The sequence below is a fragment of the Gouania willdenowi genome, chromosome 6 (genome assembly GCF_900634775.1).
Source record: "Gouania willdenowi chromosome 6, fGouWil2.1, whole genome shotgun sequence".
In the NCBI taxonomy this organism is placed as follows: Eukaryota; Metazoa; Chordata; class Actinopteri; order Blenniiformes; family Gobiesocidae; genus Gouania; species Gouania willdenowi.
Genome location: NC_041049.1, coordinates 13186190 through 13200616, shown reverse-complemented (window position 1 = coordinate 13200616; position 14427 = coordinate 13186190). Strand labels below are relative to the sequence as shown.

General features: G+C 36.3%; 1 protein-coding gene across 2 annotated transcripts; it reads left to right on the top strand.

Moving 5' to 3' along the window:
* The first annotated feature begins 7508 nt into the window (after positions 1–7508).
* tmem229a (transmembrane protein 229A) lies at positions 7509–10892 on the top strand. 2 transcript variants are annotated; one of them, XM_028450276.1, is made up of 2 exons: positions 7509–7724; positions 8425–10892. In XM_028450276.1, the coding sequence occupies exon 2, from the start codon at positions 8535–8537 to the stop codon at positions 9567–9569; it is 1035 nt and encodes a 344-aa protein (XP_028306077.1). In that variant the 5' UTR covers positions 7509–7724; positions 8425–8534; the 3' UTR covers positions 9570–10892. The 2 variants fall into 2 exon arrangements, with proteins under 2 accessions (XP_028306077.1, XP_028306076.1); XM_028450275.1 differs by having other exon boundaries at positions 7509–7729.
* Positions 10893–14427: the final 3535 nt, after the last annotated feature.

Below are 14427 nucleotides of genomic sequence, written 5' to 3'. Positions count from 1 at the left end.
GTTATTAAGGAAAACATCAAATATGAGTTACCTTTGGAAACATTGCTTTTACGCTAACTGAGCCAGCCAGTCTTTTAATGAGCCGTGTAAAACGAAAGAACAAATACTGACAGATGATGAATGACACAATGACTTAAGACAAACTATTCAAAACAGTCTACTGAGTTTAATGTTGAAAGAAAAGAAAAGAAAAGATCATTTAAACCAAAGACTGCAGCTTTGAGAAGGCTGGTGCTGCTGGAGGCGGAGAGGGTTTGACAAGCATGGAGATGAAGGTTAAGAAGAGGTTGTAGCTCTGCAAAATGGAGAAGGCGAGGTGGTGAAAAGGTTATTTAAGATGACAAGTTTAAAAGGGGGGTCATTAGGGTTACTGTGGCAGGCAAAGCAGAGAGGGAGATGGCTGTGGAAGGCATGGAGTAATTACATTGGTAGATCTGCAGGGACTTACATTGCAGAGGGAAACGTGTAATGTAGTCAGAAATATTAAAAAAAAAAGAGGTCACAGAGGTTGGAGATGTCCAGGGGTGGAGCAGCGATTTTAAAAGTGAGGGCGTTTTAAGGGTAGGACAACCGTCAACTCCCAGTTCAGTTTATTAAACCTTTGACCAATATCTTTTTTTTAATAAATATCCCTTTTTCCTAATTTTTGTCCTTTTTTTTTACAAGCTTTTGACACTTTTATTCAATTATTGTTGATTGTTTCACCTTTTTTTTTTTGCCATTTTTCATCCAAATAAGCAACCTTTTGCCAATTAAATAACACTTGAGTCTTTTTTCCCTACATTTTGCCTCTTTTTGTTCCACATCTTTGTCCTTTTTCACTATTGTTTGTCAAATTTTGCTGATTTAAGTAACCTTTTGCCTTTACATTCCACCTGTTTCCTCTTTTTTGTCATTTTTTCATTTATTTTTTGCTGCTCATGACTTTTCTTGCCACAATTTGGCCACTTTTTCATCATTTTTCGCCATCTGTTACTCAGTTTTTGTCACTTCACGCTGTAATGCTGCGTTACCAGAACTCAAAAAAATTGAGGCAATCGATAGCCTCAATTTTTTTATTTGATTAACTTAAACGTCAAAATTTTCCAGAACCTAAAAGGTTGGATGACTAGCTACTTGTACTTTTTGATAACAGTTAAAATAAAGTGCTATATGAATTAAGTTTTTTTTTTTTTTTTTTTTAATAATCCCTATTTGAAACCACATAAATACTGTAACCTGACTATCATTCTTAACATGTATTTACTTAATTCTATTAAGTTGTGTTTTGTTTGTTTGCTTTTTATATAACTTTGAGTATTAACTACTTAAACTATTTAATTACTTTGAACATTCTGGCTTAGTGTACACATTACTCATCGCTGCTAACTCTTTGTTTACCTTCTCGAAACGGCGGCTTCGTCAAATAGCTGGCTGTGATTGGCTTGATCACAAATGTATTTTTTCAGGTGGAGAAAACAATATATCTAAAGTCTAAAGTGGGAGCATTACATATAAAAGGAAGATAGTGATGATAATGAGTAGGATCCTGGAAAGTGTTTGGAAAGAGAAGTGGAGGAAGTGTAATGATACGTCAACGTGAGACTGGCAAAGTCATGGTGTTATGTTGCTGTGTGACCTAAAGAGCCCTGGAGATGCTCAGAGTTGTACAGACCTAATGAGGGGAGAATAGGAGCCCTAGCTACGCCAGAGGACTCCTCACAGTGACACATCCCAGCGTATACAGACCGTGGACTCACAAAACCAGCCTCTGTGGACCTCTCCAACTACCATGACATTCTTCATATCCCTTTTCTGATTCCTGCTTTAACAAGTTTTAATTAAACCCCGAATCCCTCCAATAGGTGGTAATACACATTACATACTGTATATATAGACCGTCTCAAGATTCGTGCAAACCACAATGTGTATAACATATACAATAATGCAAAAATGATTTTTTTTGATAATGTTGACTACAGAAATGTGCGTCGACCCGTTGTTTAATGTTGTAAATTAATGATAAAATCAGGCTTTCTGCTTCATTTTGGCTTCAGTACCAAACATGAACTGCTGGGCGCAGTGTTGATTCACCGTTTACATTGTGAAGAAGAATTACGCAACAGAAGAAGAACCAACCTAAAGTCTCAAAAGTTTTGGACCCTTCTACTAAAAACTTCACTACACACTGGGTAGGTAGAAACTAACAATTGTGACATGAAACTAACAGTAATATGTTGCAATCAAAGCAGTACATGTACATTATATTAGGAATTGTATTTTTTTTAATGAATATGGGAAATAACTTTTGACCACATGGGGTTTTAACTCATTAATAAAATGAATAATAAATACTCCAAACTGCATTTTAATTTTTTTTCTTCAGCCTTTCTGCTAATGCATTTTAATTTTCAAAATTTACATTTCAAAATTGAATTTCGGTTCCCATTTGCTGGGCCATCTTTTGAAAATTAAAACTTAAACGTAATATCCTTTATCATTTTAATGAAGTTACAAAATGAGGAACCTTGAAGAAGAAAATGCAGGTTGGATTATTTATTATTTATATCTGTTTGTAGAAAAATCAGCAAAGTGAATTTTGCTTTCTATATTAGAATACACCTGTATACAAAGGATAATAAAACTGTATTGAGGGCTTTGTGTTCAAAATGTGATTACCAGCCTCTTTAGCCTTGCTCTCATCTAACACCAGAAAACTGTGTGTGTGTGTGTGTGTGTGTGTGTGTGTGTGTGTGTGTGTGTGTGTGTGTGTGTGTGTGTGTGTGTGTGTGTGTGTGTGTGTGTGTGTGTGTGTGTGTGTGTGACTCGCTACCTGTACTCCCGGTTACCATGTGGGACTCTCTCTCTCCCACACACACGCGTATCAGCCACGCATGCACATATTCCGTCACAGGTTGTTAAAAAGCGTGTCTCACTTGAGAGAAAAAAACGGACCCGGAAGCACCACAAAAAATAAGTCCAAAATAAAGGACGCACACCATGGGGCATTGTGGTCTTCTTCTACTGATTATTAGAGGTTGTGAATGAACAGATTGGTGCACTAGTGCCCCCTCACTCTGAGGTCAAAAGCTGAATAGGTTTCACTTTTGGGTAAACATGAATGTGCCGTCCAGGCAAAATAAAATTAAAATAAACATTTTGCAACACCAAAAAGGTCCAAAATAACGGATGCACACACTTGGGTTATGTGGAAGCGTTAAAAAAGTTTTAGGTTTTGTTTGCTAAATTATGACACCTTTTGAGCTATGTGCTAATGACACGTGTCATGTCATAAGAATGACAGCATTCATTTATAAAACTTCAAGTAAAGTGTTACTAATACCTCCAGGTGAAGAAGAACCATTGATATTAGTGGATAGTAAGAAACAAACAGGAATAGATTAAAAAAAAACATACCATTGAAAGGTCTACTGCCAGAATGAGAAAAATATTTATTGTTGTGAAGACAGAAGAGATGGTACCCTGAGTGACCCATACATACACACACGTACACACACAAAGACATTACCTCTACTACGTAGCCTGACCATGTGAGACAATATGAGAGCACAGGGCCAGTGGTCCATTCAATAAAAGCCCAAATGAGAGGAAATGGCTTCTGAAATTACATTTTCAGAGGTTCTCTCATTTTAAGTGCACGGCTGCTGATTCCCATTCATTTCCTGCATGAAGTCGATCAATCAAGTATCAGCAGATTCATCTTACAGCTGTTCGCAACCTGTAATGACCTTTATGGCATCAATCTAATCATGTGTCCAGTATTGGGGGGGTCCAGCTCCGGCTGTTTACCAGACACTCATAGATGGCAAGAGTAAAGACAACAGCATTCACCAAATGAATAAATCTATTGAGTTTTTTTTTTCTGTTGCTTTAGCACTTTCAACAGCATCATGGAATGGCAAAAATCAATAATCCCTCCAGAGTGTGGGAGAATTCTGATAACTGATGCATTTGCACGGTTTATTTAGTAGCTTTTATTTGTGTTAGTATTACTTTAAAAATCCTAACAATTCTGTGCTTAAAAGAAATATACACACACATATATATGTGTGTGTGTGTGTGTGTGTAGGCGTGATAGAGTCCCACCCAGGCAAAGAGAAACTGTGCCACAATGCTGTCACCTAGTGTACAAAAGAGAAAAGGTCTCCAAAGTGTGAAGAAAACACCAGATTGCAGCATTTAATATCAATTTATACCCACTCACTTAAGGTGTTATTTTCACCAAATTGAGGTGTTTTTTTTTTTTGGTTTTTTTTCCTCAGGGAGGCACAATTTCAAGAGTTATTTGTGTTTTATCCCTGTTTTTACTTTTTATACATTAATAGATTCAATCTGAAGCAGGGATAAAGGTCAGTTTTTGCACATCTCAGAAGTTACATAAAAGGAAGAAAAAACAAGCTAAAAGGGGACCGTAATTAGGGACTCACTAGTTTTCAGCTGCTCAGTCATTTCCCAGGGTGGTAAAATATGATGGATTGTACTATTTTACAGAAGTCCTATCTGTGAGGTAGCATCATTTTTTTTCCCTCTTCTGCTGCTGAAAATTGCCTTTAATATAATGATCAGTACAAAGTAATGCAATGTAATGACTTTGACCTCAAGACTTGTCTAAGTCTGTTACATCAGCTCCAAGAAAAAGTAGCCTCTTGCAATGCCATCGGCAACAGATTCAACATTCACAATTTATGTTGTAATAAACCTTTTCTAATCTCTCTGTCTTTATTTCCCTGCATTTTACAAGAAAAAAGATCAATTCCCTAACCATTTTACAAACTACAAGCACTGAATTAAAGACACAATTCATGAATATTTTTACATCCATTAATTACATTTGTTTACTCAAATGGGTAATGGACTTGATTTGTAAAGCACTTTAATGACCAATATACTGTAGTTCCAAAGTGCAATACAGTAACAGCTCATTTATACACAATTTGGACGGAGCTGTCCATAACGTACTTTAGAGTTAGGGTTAAGGTTAGTTAGTCCTTAATGTAGTTTAGGGTTAGGGTTAGTTAGTCCATAACGTAGTTTAGAGTTAGGGTTAAGGTTAGTTCGTCCTTAACGTAGTTTAGGGTTAGTTAGTCCATAACGTAGTTTAGAGTTAGGATTAGGGTTAGGGTTAAGGTTAAAGTTAGCGTAGTTTGGGGTTAGGGTTACGGTTAGGATTAGGGTTAGGGTTAGGGTTGGAATCTTAGAAAGGGTTTAGACATTCATACCACCAAGATGGGATCAGGTTCAACATAGTAACTCTAATGCACAATGGGAATATCCACGTTTGTTCCTGTGTGTGAGCGCCATAAGACATAGTTCCCCCCAATTAAACCATCTGAATTACTGTTCATTCATGACCGGATTAGCTTTAAAATGATCAAGACTTCAGAAGCATTTTTCTTAAGATTAGTTTTTTGACATAAACATTGTTACTTAACTTAATAAAATGCAATTTGTAAAAGAACTTTGCACAGTTTTCTTATCCATAATAGGTAAGCCTTTGGTTCAGAAGTCTTGTTTTAAAAAAATAAATGTTGTTTAAGCAAATGTATGATGAATTGTATTCATTAATGTTATTATTATTAAAACCAACTATATATTTTGAAATATGATTATACTGGCTTTCGTTAGGTGTAAATGACTTCTTGAAGTTATCGCTTGCTGCTATGCATCAGATAGTGGAGTTATTGTGTTAACATTTCACTATGTTACATCAGAACTAATTAAATGTATAAACTGTTCTATTACCAACAGCTAGCTCTCCCTCTATTACTAATGACTTTAGTTGGCCTAGCATCAACACAGGGGTTATCCTTTGTAATTATCATTATTGACTTGTAATTAAACAGCATCAGTTTGCCACGGGGGAACATGAGCCCAATTACATATTCACATCAGGGCCAGCAGCAGCTTATTATACAAACTATACTCTGCTCCAGAAATCCTACTTCCCATGCTTGAATAATCACCAAATATTGCACAAAGGTCCAGTCCCATGCCATAGTGCCTCAGCTGCAAAAACAGGCCAGTATTCCAAAAGGTGGTGCTACAGCAACATCTAAAGTTCAAAATGATTTGCTCTCATCTGAACAATTGGAATCAATGAAATAATGTATTTATTTTTTTAAACATCAGTTCTTCATTTATGAAGTCAATTAAATCATTGTTAAAAAATATGTGTGTTTTCAGATTTGAAATTTTGAAATCTGCTTTTACACGCAGATTTGCTGTCTCATTTTGCTCTAATTTTCACACATTTTTATGTGTAAATATTTACTACTCTATTAGTGCGCATGCGCCTGTAGGAGGCTTTCACACGTAGGATTATTTTTCACTACACTGGCACCAAAAATATTAAAACCTATATTTCAATTGGTAAGTAAGCCTAACAAAGTAACCAATAGATGGGAAATAAATTAGATAATAGATATTTGTTTTTGGTGTATTTTACAGCTGATTTAGCACCCATTATCATAAGAGACGCTAACACAAGAGGAAGGTTAACTTTTAGTAGGTTATTCATTTCAGGCTCAGTAAATGTAATTAATTGTATAACTTTAGTAATTGAGAGCATAATTGTAATTGGCTTGCTGGGGATAAAATATAGTTGTAATTTAATTGTAATTGGAAATAATTGTGGTCACTGTAATTGTAATTGAATACGGGTAATTGAAAGCGTAATTGTAACTGAAAAATGTAATTGACCTCAACTCTGGTCATGACACTTTAAATATTACTTGAGTAGATTTAATACTTTTGTTCTTTGTACTTTCTGTACAATAAAACTATTGATGTATAGATTGATAGACGGATTTGTATATTGTAGTGTGGATGAGCCGTGAAATAAGGATTACTGAAGCCTTGTCAGAACCGTTACACACCATCCACTCTGTCAGAACATGAACTAACGCTCCTCCTCCTCCTGCCAACACTTATTAATCCTCGTTCTACTCCCGCCAACCACGAACTAACGCGAGAGTGAGGACACAGTCCCGAACAAAAGGAAAGCGTCACAATCACATGCATTAATTCAGGGCGGCAAACACACACGGAAACACCCAACATGGCAACCCAGACATGGCAACACAGAACAACATTAAGGCTGGATTCACCGGCATCAAAATATTAATATCACCCATGTTTTGTCACATATTCGTATGACAGACTGACAGCAAGTAAGAATTTTTCATCTTTATTTATTTATTTTTTTTTTTTTTTTCATTTAAAGCACTAGAAACAAATAGACGCGTCTCTCAAAGGAAGACGACATGTTGATGTGATGCAGAGATTTCTGCAGATGGCATGGCTTTTTTTGTCATGTCAAAAAACACCTCAGACTAAAGGTTCCAAAGATAACTTAGCCTGAGCGAGGAACCACAGGTACAAGTATTATTTTTGTGCTCTTGTCAGTAACACAGCACCGTCCTCACGCGTGCTCTTACTTTGAAAACGGCAACTTCCGGTTGCACCTTAATGAAAAGAGGCGTTTTTGTTTTGTTTGTTTTCGATCTTATTACATTTCCGTGTTTTTGCTCCTACAAACAGGAAATTAACATCAATTGGTTTTTAGAGTGGTTTGTATCCCTTCACGACCCTGATAGAGAAAGATGCCTTAAATTGTAGCTTTATTTTGTTATATTTTATTTATTAAAAAAAATCAAATAACTACTCGTTTTACATTTTCAGTTTCCTTTTCTGAGCGGAAAAGCCGATACACGGACAACTTTAAAGTAAGGTAAGTAGGAAAATAATGTTCTTATGTTTGAAGGTGGATGTGCCGTTCACTGGTTGAGATTTTACAGAGGAATTGAGTTTTCCACCTTTCTTTATTAAGACCTAGAAGAGGATTCACATGTTTCATTCGTGGGCTTTGTACAAACCCACGAATGAAACATGAATGCCAATGTTGATAAAATACTTTAGTATTTTCCGTATCTGATGTGAAATTTGACTTGTTTGTTAATTATACGATGATTGGTTTTAGTGTAAATAATATTGCTTTTTACTAATAACAATCTGTTGTCAGTAAATTGTTTTGCCCATTGGTTCATATTTTTTTTTTTTTTTTTTTTTTTTTTTCTTTCAGTTTTGTTTATGATCTGCAATATTGTGAAAGATGCCTTTTGGTTTGTATCTTTGTTAAAAAAAAATAGTATTTTTCTTCGGATTTTCCGGTCACTCATTCTGGGATTTTCTCTGCAGTGACAAATCCTAATTTAGACAACAAGGGGATCATTTAAACAAATGATAAATGTAAATAATGCAAATTTTGAGGTGTTTTTGCATTTGTTTTATCAGGAAGGGGACACGCCAAGCAAATGTGTTTACTTTACTGGTAGTCTTTTAGAAGGAGATTATTTGGTAATGAAACTAAAACCAAAGAAAGAAAGAAAATCCGCTTGTTGAGGTTGATGCTCTCTTTTCCTGCAGCACTTGAACGCAACAGTCGGTGCAGCCGCATTGGATCATTCATGAAACCGTGTGAGTGATGATGATGATGATGAGGATGATGATGATGAGGATAGAGGGATCGCAGCTACATGAGTGACCCGAACATGGCCTGGAGAGGGCAGGACTGTAGTAGCCGTGTCCGCCCCGCAGAGCTCCCCGCTGGGCTCAGCATGGAGGAACCTCCCGGTAGGACCGAGGATCCGGCGGTGCGTCTGCGGGAGCTGCCTCGCTGGATGCGGCTGTACTTCTACGGGATGCACGGGGTGACCCTGGATGTCCTGCTGTCCTCCTTAACTGGGCTTTTAAACTACGGGGACCCCAAGCTGGTCGGTTTCTCCTCTCCGTACCTGTGCATCCTCCACGCACTGACCCACTCCGTGCTGGAGAAGATCTACTCCCAGAAGAGGAGCTTCCCTGGTCGGCCCCTGGTCTTCCATCTCATATTCTACCCGTCTGTGTTCATCGGGCTGCAGATCCTGTTGGGAAGCACTGTGACTGAGAAGATGGGGGTGGCCTCTGGGGCCCAGCTGGCCCTGCACTACATCCTGGCTCTGTATTTTTCCCAGGTGTTCCATAGAGGACTGTCCAAACTCCAGTACCAGTCCTCCTGTTCCACAGTAGACCCCCAGAGGGACCCCAACAGTGAGCATCAGGAACCTCTCCAGGGGCTCCCAGGGTTCCCACGCTTCCTGTTCTTTGGAATGCATGGTTTTCTAGATGAAGTGCTCTTCACTGCTATGTTCAACCTGGTGGAGAAGCCTGACCAGACCCTGAGTGGCCACACGTCTCTGTGGTCCTTCCTGATGTATGGCAGCTGCAGCTTTGTGGTGGAGAAGCTTTACATCCACCTGCACTACAGCAGAGGGTGGGGGACGTGGCAGAGGCTCCCCATCTACATCTGCTTCATCTACACCTGGGAGTTCACCTGCGGCCTGTTGCTCAGGCAGTTCGACGCCTGCTCCTGGGACTACTCCCACTACCCCCAGAACTTCATGGGTCTGATCACCCTCCTCTACCTGCCCGGCTGGGTCTGCCTCAGCCTGTACCAGGACCTGCTGTCCAACGTCCTGCTGAGGATCAAGTGCTCCAAAGCTGGAGATGATGACAAAACCAAAGGACAATAGGAGCTAGTGAGGAAAACTGTTCTTTTTTGTTAGCGTTAAAGCAGTGTTTCTGAAACTTTTTTGGCTCCAGTACCCCCTTTCTCTCTTTTCTGAATCCAAGTACCCCCTTTGTCTGATTATAACATTTTGCTTATTAACTATTTAAAAACAACTATAGATCATAATGATGGAATGAATGAATGATGACACACATTTTAAAGAATCTCATTTTGTAAGTAAGTGGATAGAAACAGTATTTCGTGCTGTGGTTCCCAACCTTTTTTGGATCGTGACCCCATTTTGATATCAAGAATTTCTTGTGACCCCGAAGACATTTTTTATATTTAATTTCTGATCATGTTTGAGCTCAGATTTTTATTTATTTTTTTTTTACTGCATTTTAGTTTATTGAAATTTATATTGCACAAAGTTAAAGTATAGAAACACAGTTGTTTTACATTGTGTAAGAACAAAAATCTATTTTAATTTTTCGGAAATTTCAGGTGACCCCACATGGGGTTCTGACCCCAAGGTTGAAAAACATTGATCTAGTGGCTCCTGAATAGATTTATTTCTATAGTTTGTATAATTTCCGGTCATCTCACACCTGGGGTGGGGTCAAGACTGACGCTTTGTTAACTTTCCACTCTCTCTCTCTCTCTCTCTCTCTCAAGTACCCCCTGTAGTGCCATTGGTACACGTACCCCCATTTGAGAAACACTGCTTTAAATAATGTCTTGTTTAAACTGAGTTGGTTGAGATTGATGCAGAAGGTTGGAATAGAGAAAACCAAACAAAATAGAGTAAACAACTTATCCTCTTATAATTCTGAACCTGCTCATCCACTGTGTCAAACTCAAGGCCTGGGGGCCAAATCTGGCCCTTTAGAGCATCCAATTAGGCCCACAGACAGTAAAAATGAGAATAGTGAGAAAACATTAATTATTGTGCAAATGACCAAATAATCCAGTTATAGATATCTCACATTCAAACATTTAATGAAACTCCACAATGTTTTTAGAGCCTTATGGTTTTGCTTTGCTTATACCGCATGGATGCAGTCAATTTTTTTTATTGCAAAATGTCTCAATTTTTCCACAAATCTTGCAATTTCTCACAAACAATTCCATTAAATTCCTCTAAGTTACACAAAAATTGATTACAAAATCAATGATCTTTTAAGTGAAGATCTGGCATGGACTAATATTGATAACTGGGCAAAATAATGTTGAAATTGCAATTTTTTTTCCCCTGCTAAAATCTGTTGCTCACTTGAGATCAAACTGGTCCGTATTTGGCCCCTGAACTAAAATGAGTTTGGACACCGCTGGTCTAATGCATTATTAAAAATAAATCATTATTTTGGATTTTTCCTTAATTTTTTTTCATAAACCCCAAACACTACCTTTTTTTTTTTTTTTAGCAGATACAAAGTTATCACTGTTTTCTTTTCTTTTTCAACCTACATATATAATATTTGACCTTATGGTTTAGGTTCACTTCAGGTTGACTTTGTCAATATTAGCATTGTAAACATAAATAAAACCAATGCACATTAAATAACCAGTAATCCCTGGCCTGCAGTCGTCACCGTCACTAATACAGTCATTATTAATGATAAATCATCAATTTCGATTATTTTTTTAAACTCTCAATGGTTAAAACATTTTTAAAAACCCCAAAGACTTTATCTAATGTATTCCTTATTTTTTTTATTCATTTATTTTTGTTAGATACAAAGGTAGACTAGCAGTTTTATGCATTGAAAGCATTCAATGTTGTTGTTTTTGTCAACCTTTATCACATTGAGCCTTATGGTTTAGGTTCACGTCACCCAATCAGAAATACTTTTCTGTTCACTTGTCAATATTAGTATTTTAAAAGTAAATAAAACCAATGCACCAGTAATCCCTGGCCTGCAGTCGTCCATGTAAAGGAGAACCAGTAGCTACAGTAAGTGACTGGAAGGTGTAAAGTGACATTTCACTGTGAATTTTTCATGAACCAAACGTTACTTTGCTGGAGTGCCTTTCTGTGAGTCAGCCAGTCGGATCCAATGGACGGATAACAAGTGTCCACACGCAGCTCGGTTGGGACTACAGTTCAGGCTGGCTCATACTGTACACTCATTTATTACAACTACTGAGAATGAATGAAATATTGTCTGTGTTCTCGATGCTGTGCCTGTACGTTTACCATCAGTAGTGAAATGTATCAATCCGGGACCCTTGAACTGTGTTTTTTCTGCTTTTCGTGTGGAACTTGGCAGCTGTGATTCATCTCTGTCACACAGTGGGAACACTTTACACACCCACTTTTTAATGTACCGCAATTAAATTTCAATGAGAGCAAACCTGTTCATCAACATTTAAAAATGTTCAAAGGGGATTATATGCAATTCATTATGTGTTATGGACAAGAAAATAAATCTTACTTTTATCTGCCATGATGTGACTGATGATGCTTTCCTTTCATATGTCGTCATCTTTACTTAGTCAGCATCAGAGGTGACAAGTAACAAAATACTATTATGTTGTTACTGTACTTAGTTTTTTTTCTGGTATCTGTACTTTACTTAAGTATTTTTAATTTTTTTACTTTTTACTTTTTCTCCTTACTTTCTTAAACAAATATTTGTACTTTCTACTCCTTACATTTTAAAAATAAGCTCGTTACTTTTAAGACCTTTGAAGATGACATCACAAGGTAAAAAGATGTAGAATTTTGGTAGTTTGAGCTTTTTTTCTGTTTATTTAACATTTTCAAGTTTTTAAAAATGATTAACTCAAAGCTGCTCTGCGTTTAATTGAGCGTTTAGCTTTTTTTTTTTTTTTTTTTTTCTTAACATTTCATTTACAAACTTGATCTATAATGAGTACTAAATTCTCCAGGTGTTCATTAAGGATAACAGATTGAACTTGTTTCTATGTACCAGTATTCTATAAGTTCTTTAAAAAACCTGTCTAATTATTGACGGGACATTTGTTTTACTTTAATTTATTTGTATAGTGCATTTCATACACAAGGCAACTCAATGTGCTTTACATGATCAAAAAGTACAACAGAAAACATTTAACAGCTTCAAAATCTTTAAGAACATTAAAGTCGGCAAAAAGATAATACTGTATATATATATATATAAAATCAAATAATCATTCAAAATCATCAACAAACACATTACATCAACAACATGACCAAAAATGTCCCTCTCAATCATACAGTAGAGAAAAAGACATTTAGACATTTAGTAGAATGTACATTTTTTACTTTTACGCAAGTAAGGGATCAACTGAAGTCTGGTCAGCAGTATTTTTAACAATTCATTTTACACTTTTAATCTGTGTGAAATGGCTTATTGTTCAATCTCTTGTTTAGTTATTTGTTTGTTTAGAATTAAATTAAAGCCAGAAACTAGCCTCAGGTTTCTGATGTTATCAGCCTTGTTTTAACAGCAGATGGTACAACTGTCTTGGATTAAACCAACATTTTCTTTTTTTTATTTATTTATTTAAATCGCTCAAAGCATGATCAGATCCATGTGAGAAAACTTCCAAACGTGTATGTTGCAAAGCCATGGCCTATGACTTTGTTTTCTCCACTGTAGCTCCAGTGGGATTTAATCTGTTTCTGGGAAAACTTGGATTTCAAGTCCATATTTTGGTGCCAGGATGAAGAAAAGAATACGCCGTGACTCGAATAATAATTCTATAGAAGGTTAATAAGCTTATCTCTCTCTCCCTGCCTTTTTTTTAACACCTCAGAGATCTTTATTATGCACAAATACACACACACACACACACTCTCCACTCTGAGGACTTGAAATGAATACCCCGCTGACACTAGAGTAGCTGCTGTTGCCAAATGTGGGAGAACCATTAACCGTAATTGGCCTTCTAAAGCAGATGTACACTATTGTTGCGTCGTAAACATTATGTTCCCTCATACATAAAATAGTGATACAGTTCACCTTGCTACAAATGGATGAAACATTTATTCATTCATCTTTTGAACCCACTTTATCTTAAACTGGGTCATATCCCAGTCTGATTACATTATAAATGCACTGTGAACAGTAATGCCAAGGAGCACACCTCAAATTATAAAAGAGTATTCCTGGAACGGCTACTTCCTGATTATGTGTACAACTTCCTGTGTGATAAAAAGATAAATGAATACAATATAATACAGTATAATAGTAGAATGCAACATAAAAAATACAAATAATAAATACTAGAGCTTTTTTTTGTATTTAGTAGCTGAACTCTCTTTATCACATATTGTTAAGTGCCACAAAGCAGTTTTACTTTGAAAAGACTCATTTTAAGATGCTGGTTGAAATGTTATTTGCAAAGGAGATTTGCATAATTGTTTTTAAAGTAATAATGAAATAAAAAATGTTTCTTAAAGAAAAAAAAAAGAAACAACAAAATCTTTAATAAAATGTCAAATTAATCACTAATGAAAATGATAGGATTATTTTTCATAATATAATGTGAAAAGTAATATATAATATTAGAAATTGTGAAGAGAAATGTTTTGAAAAGACTCGTTTTAAGATCAGAATCAGAATCAGAATCAGAAATGTTTTATTTGCCATGTACAGTTTTGAGGACAGTACAAGGAATTTGACTTGGTGGTTGGTGCACAAAACAAGCAACAAAAAGAAATAAAAGAAATAAAAACAGAACAACAAAGCACAACCCAGCAACAATAATAATAATAATAATGATAAATATAAAGGATGAGGGATAAATAAAGGATAGATAGAGAATAAAGGATAAATAGGATAAATATAAATATAAATATATATATATACAGTGCAGCAGGTATCAAGCTGGTGGAGGTGGTGATCGGGTGGGGGGGGGGGGGTTCAGTGGGT

Excerpts from the sequence above, each read along its gene's own strand:
- tmem229a (XM_028450276.1), top strand. The coding sequence starts at position 8,535 with ATGAGTGACCCGAACATGGCCTGGAGAGGGCAGGACTGTAGTAGCCGT.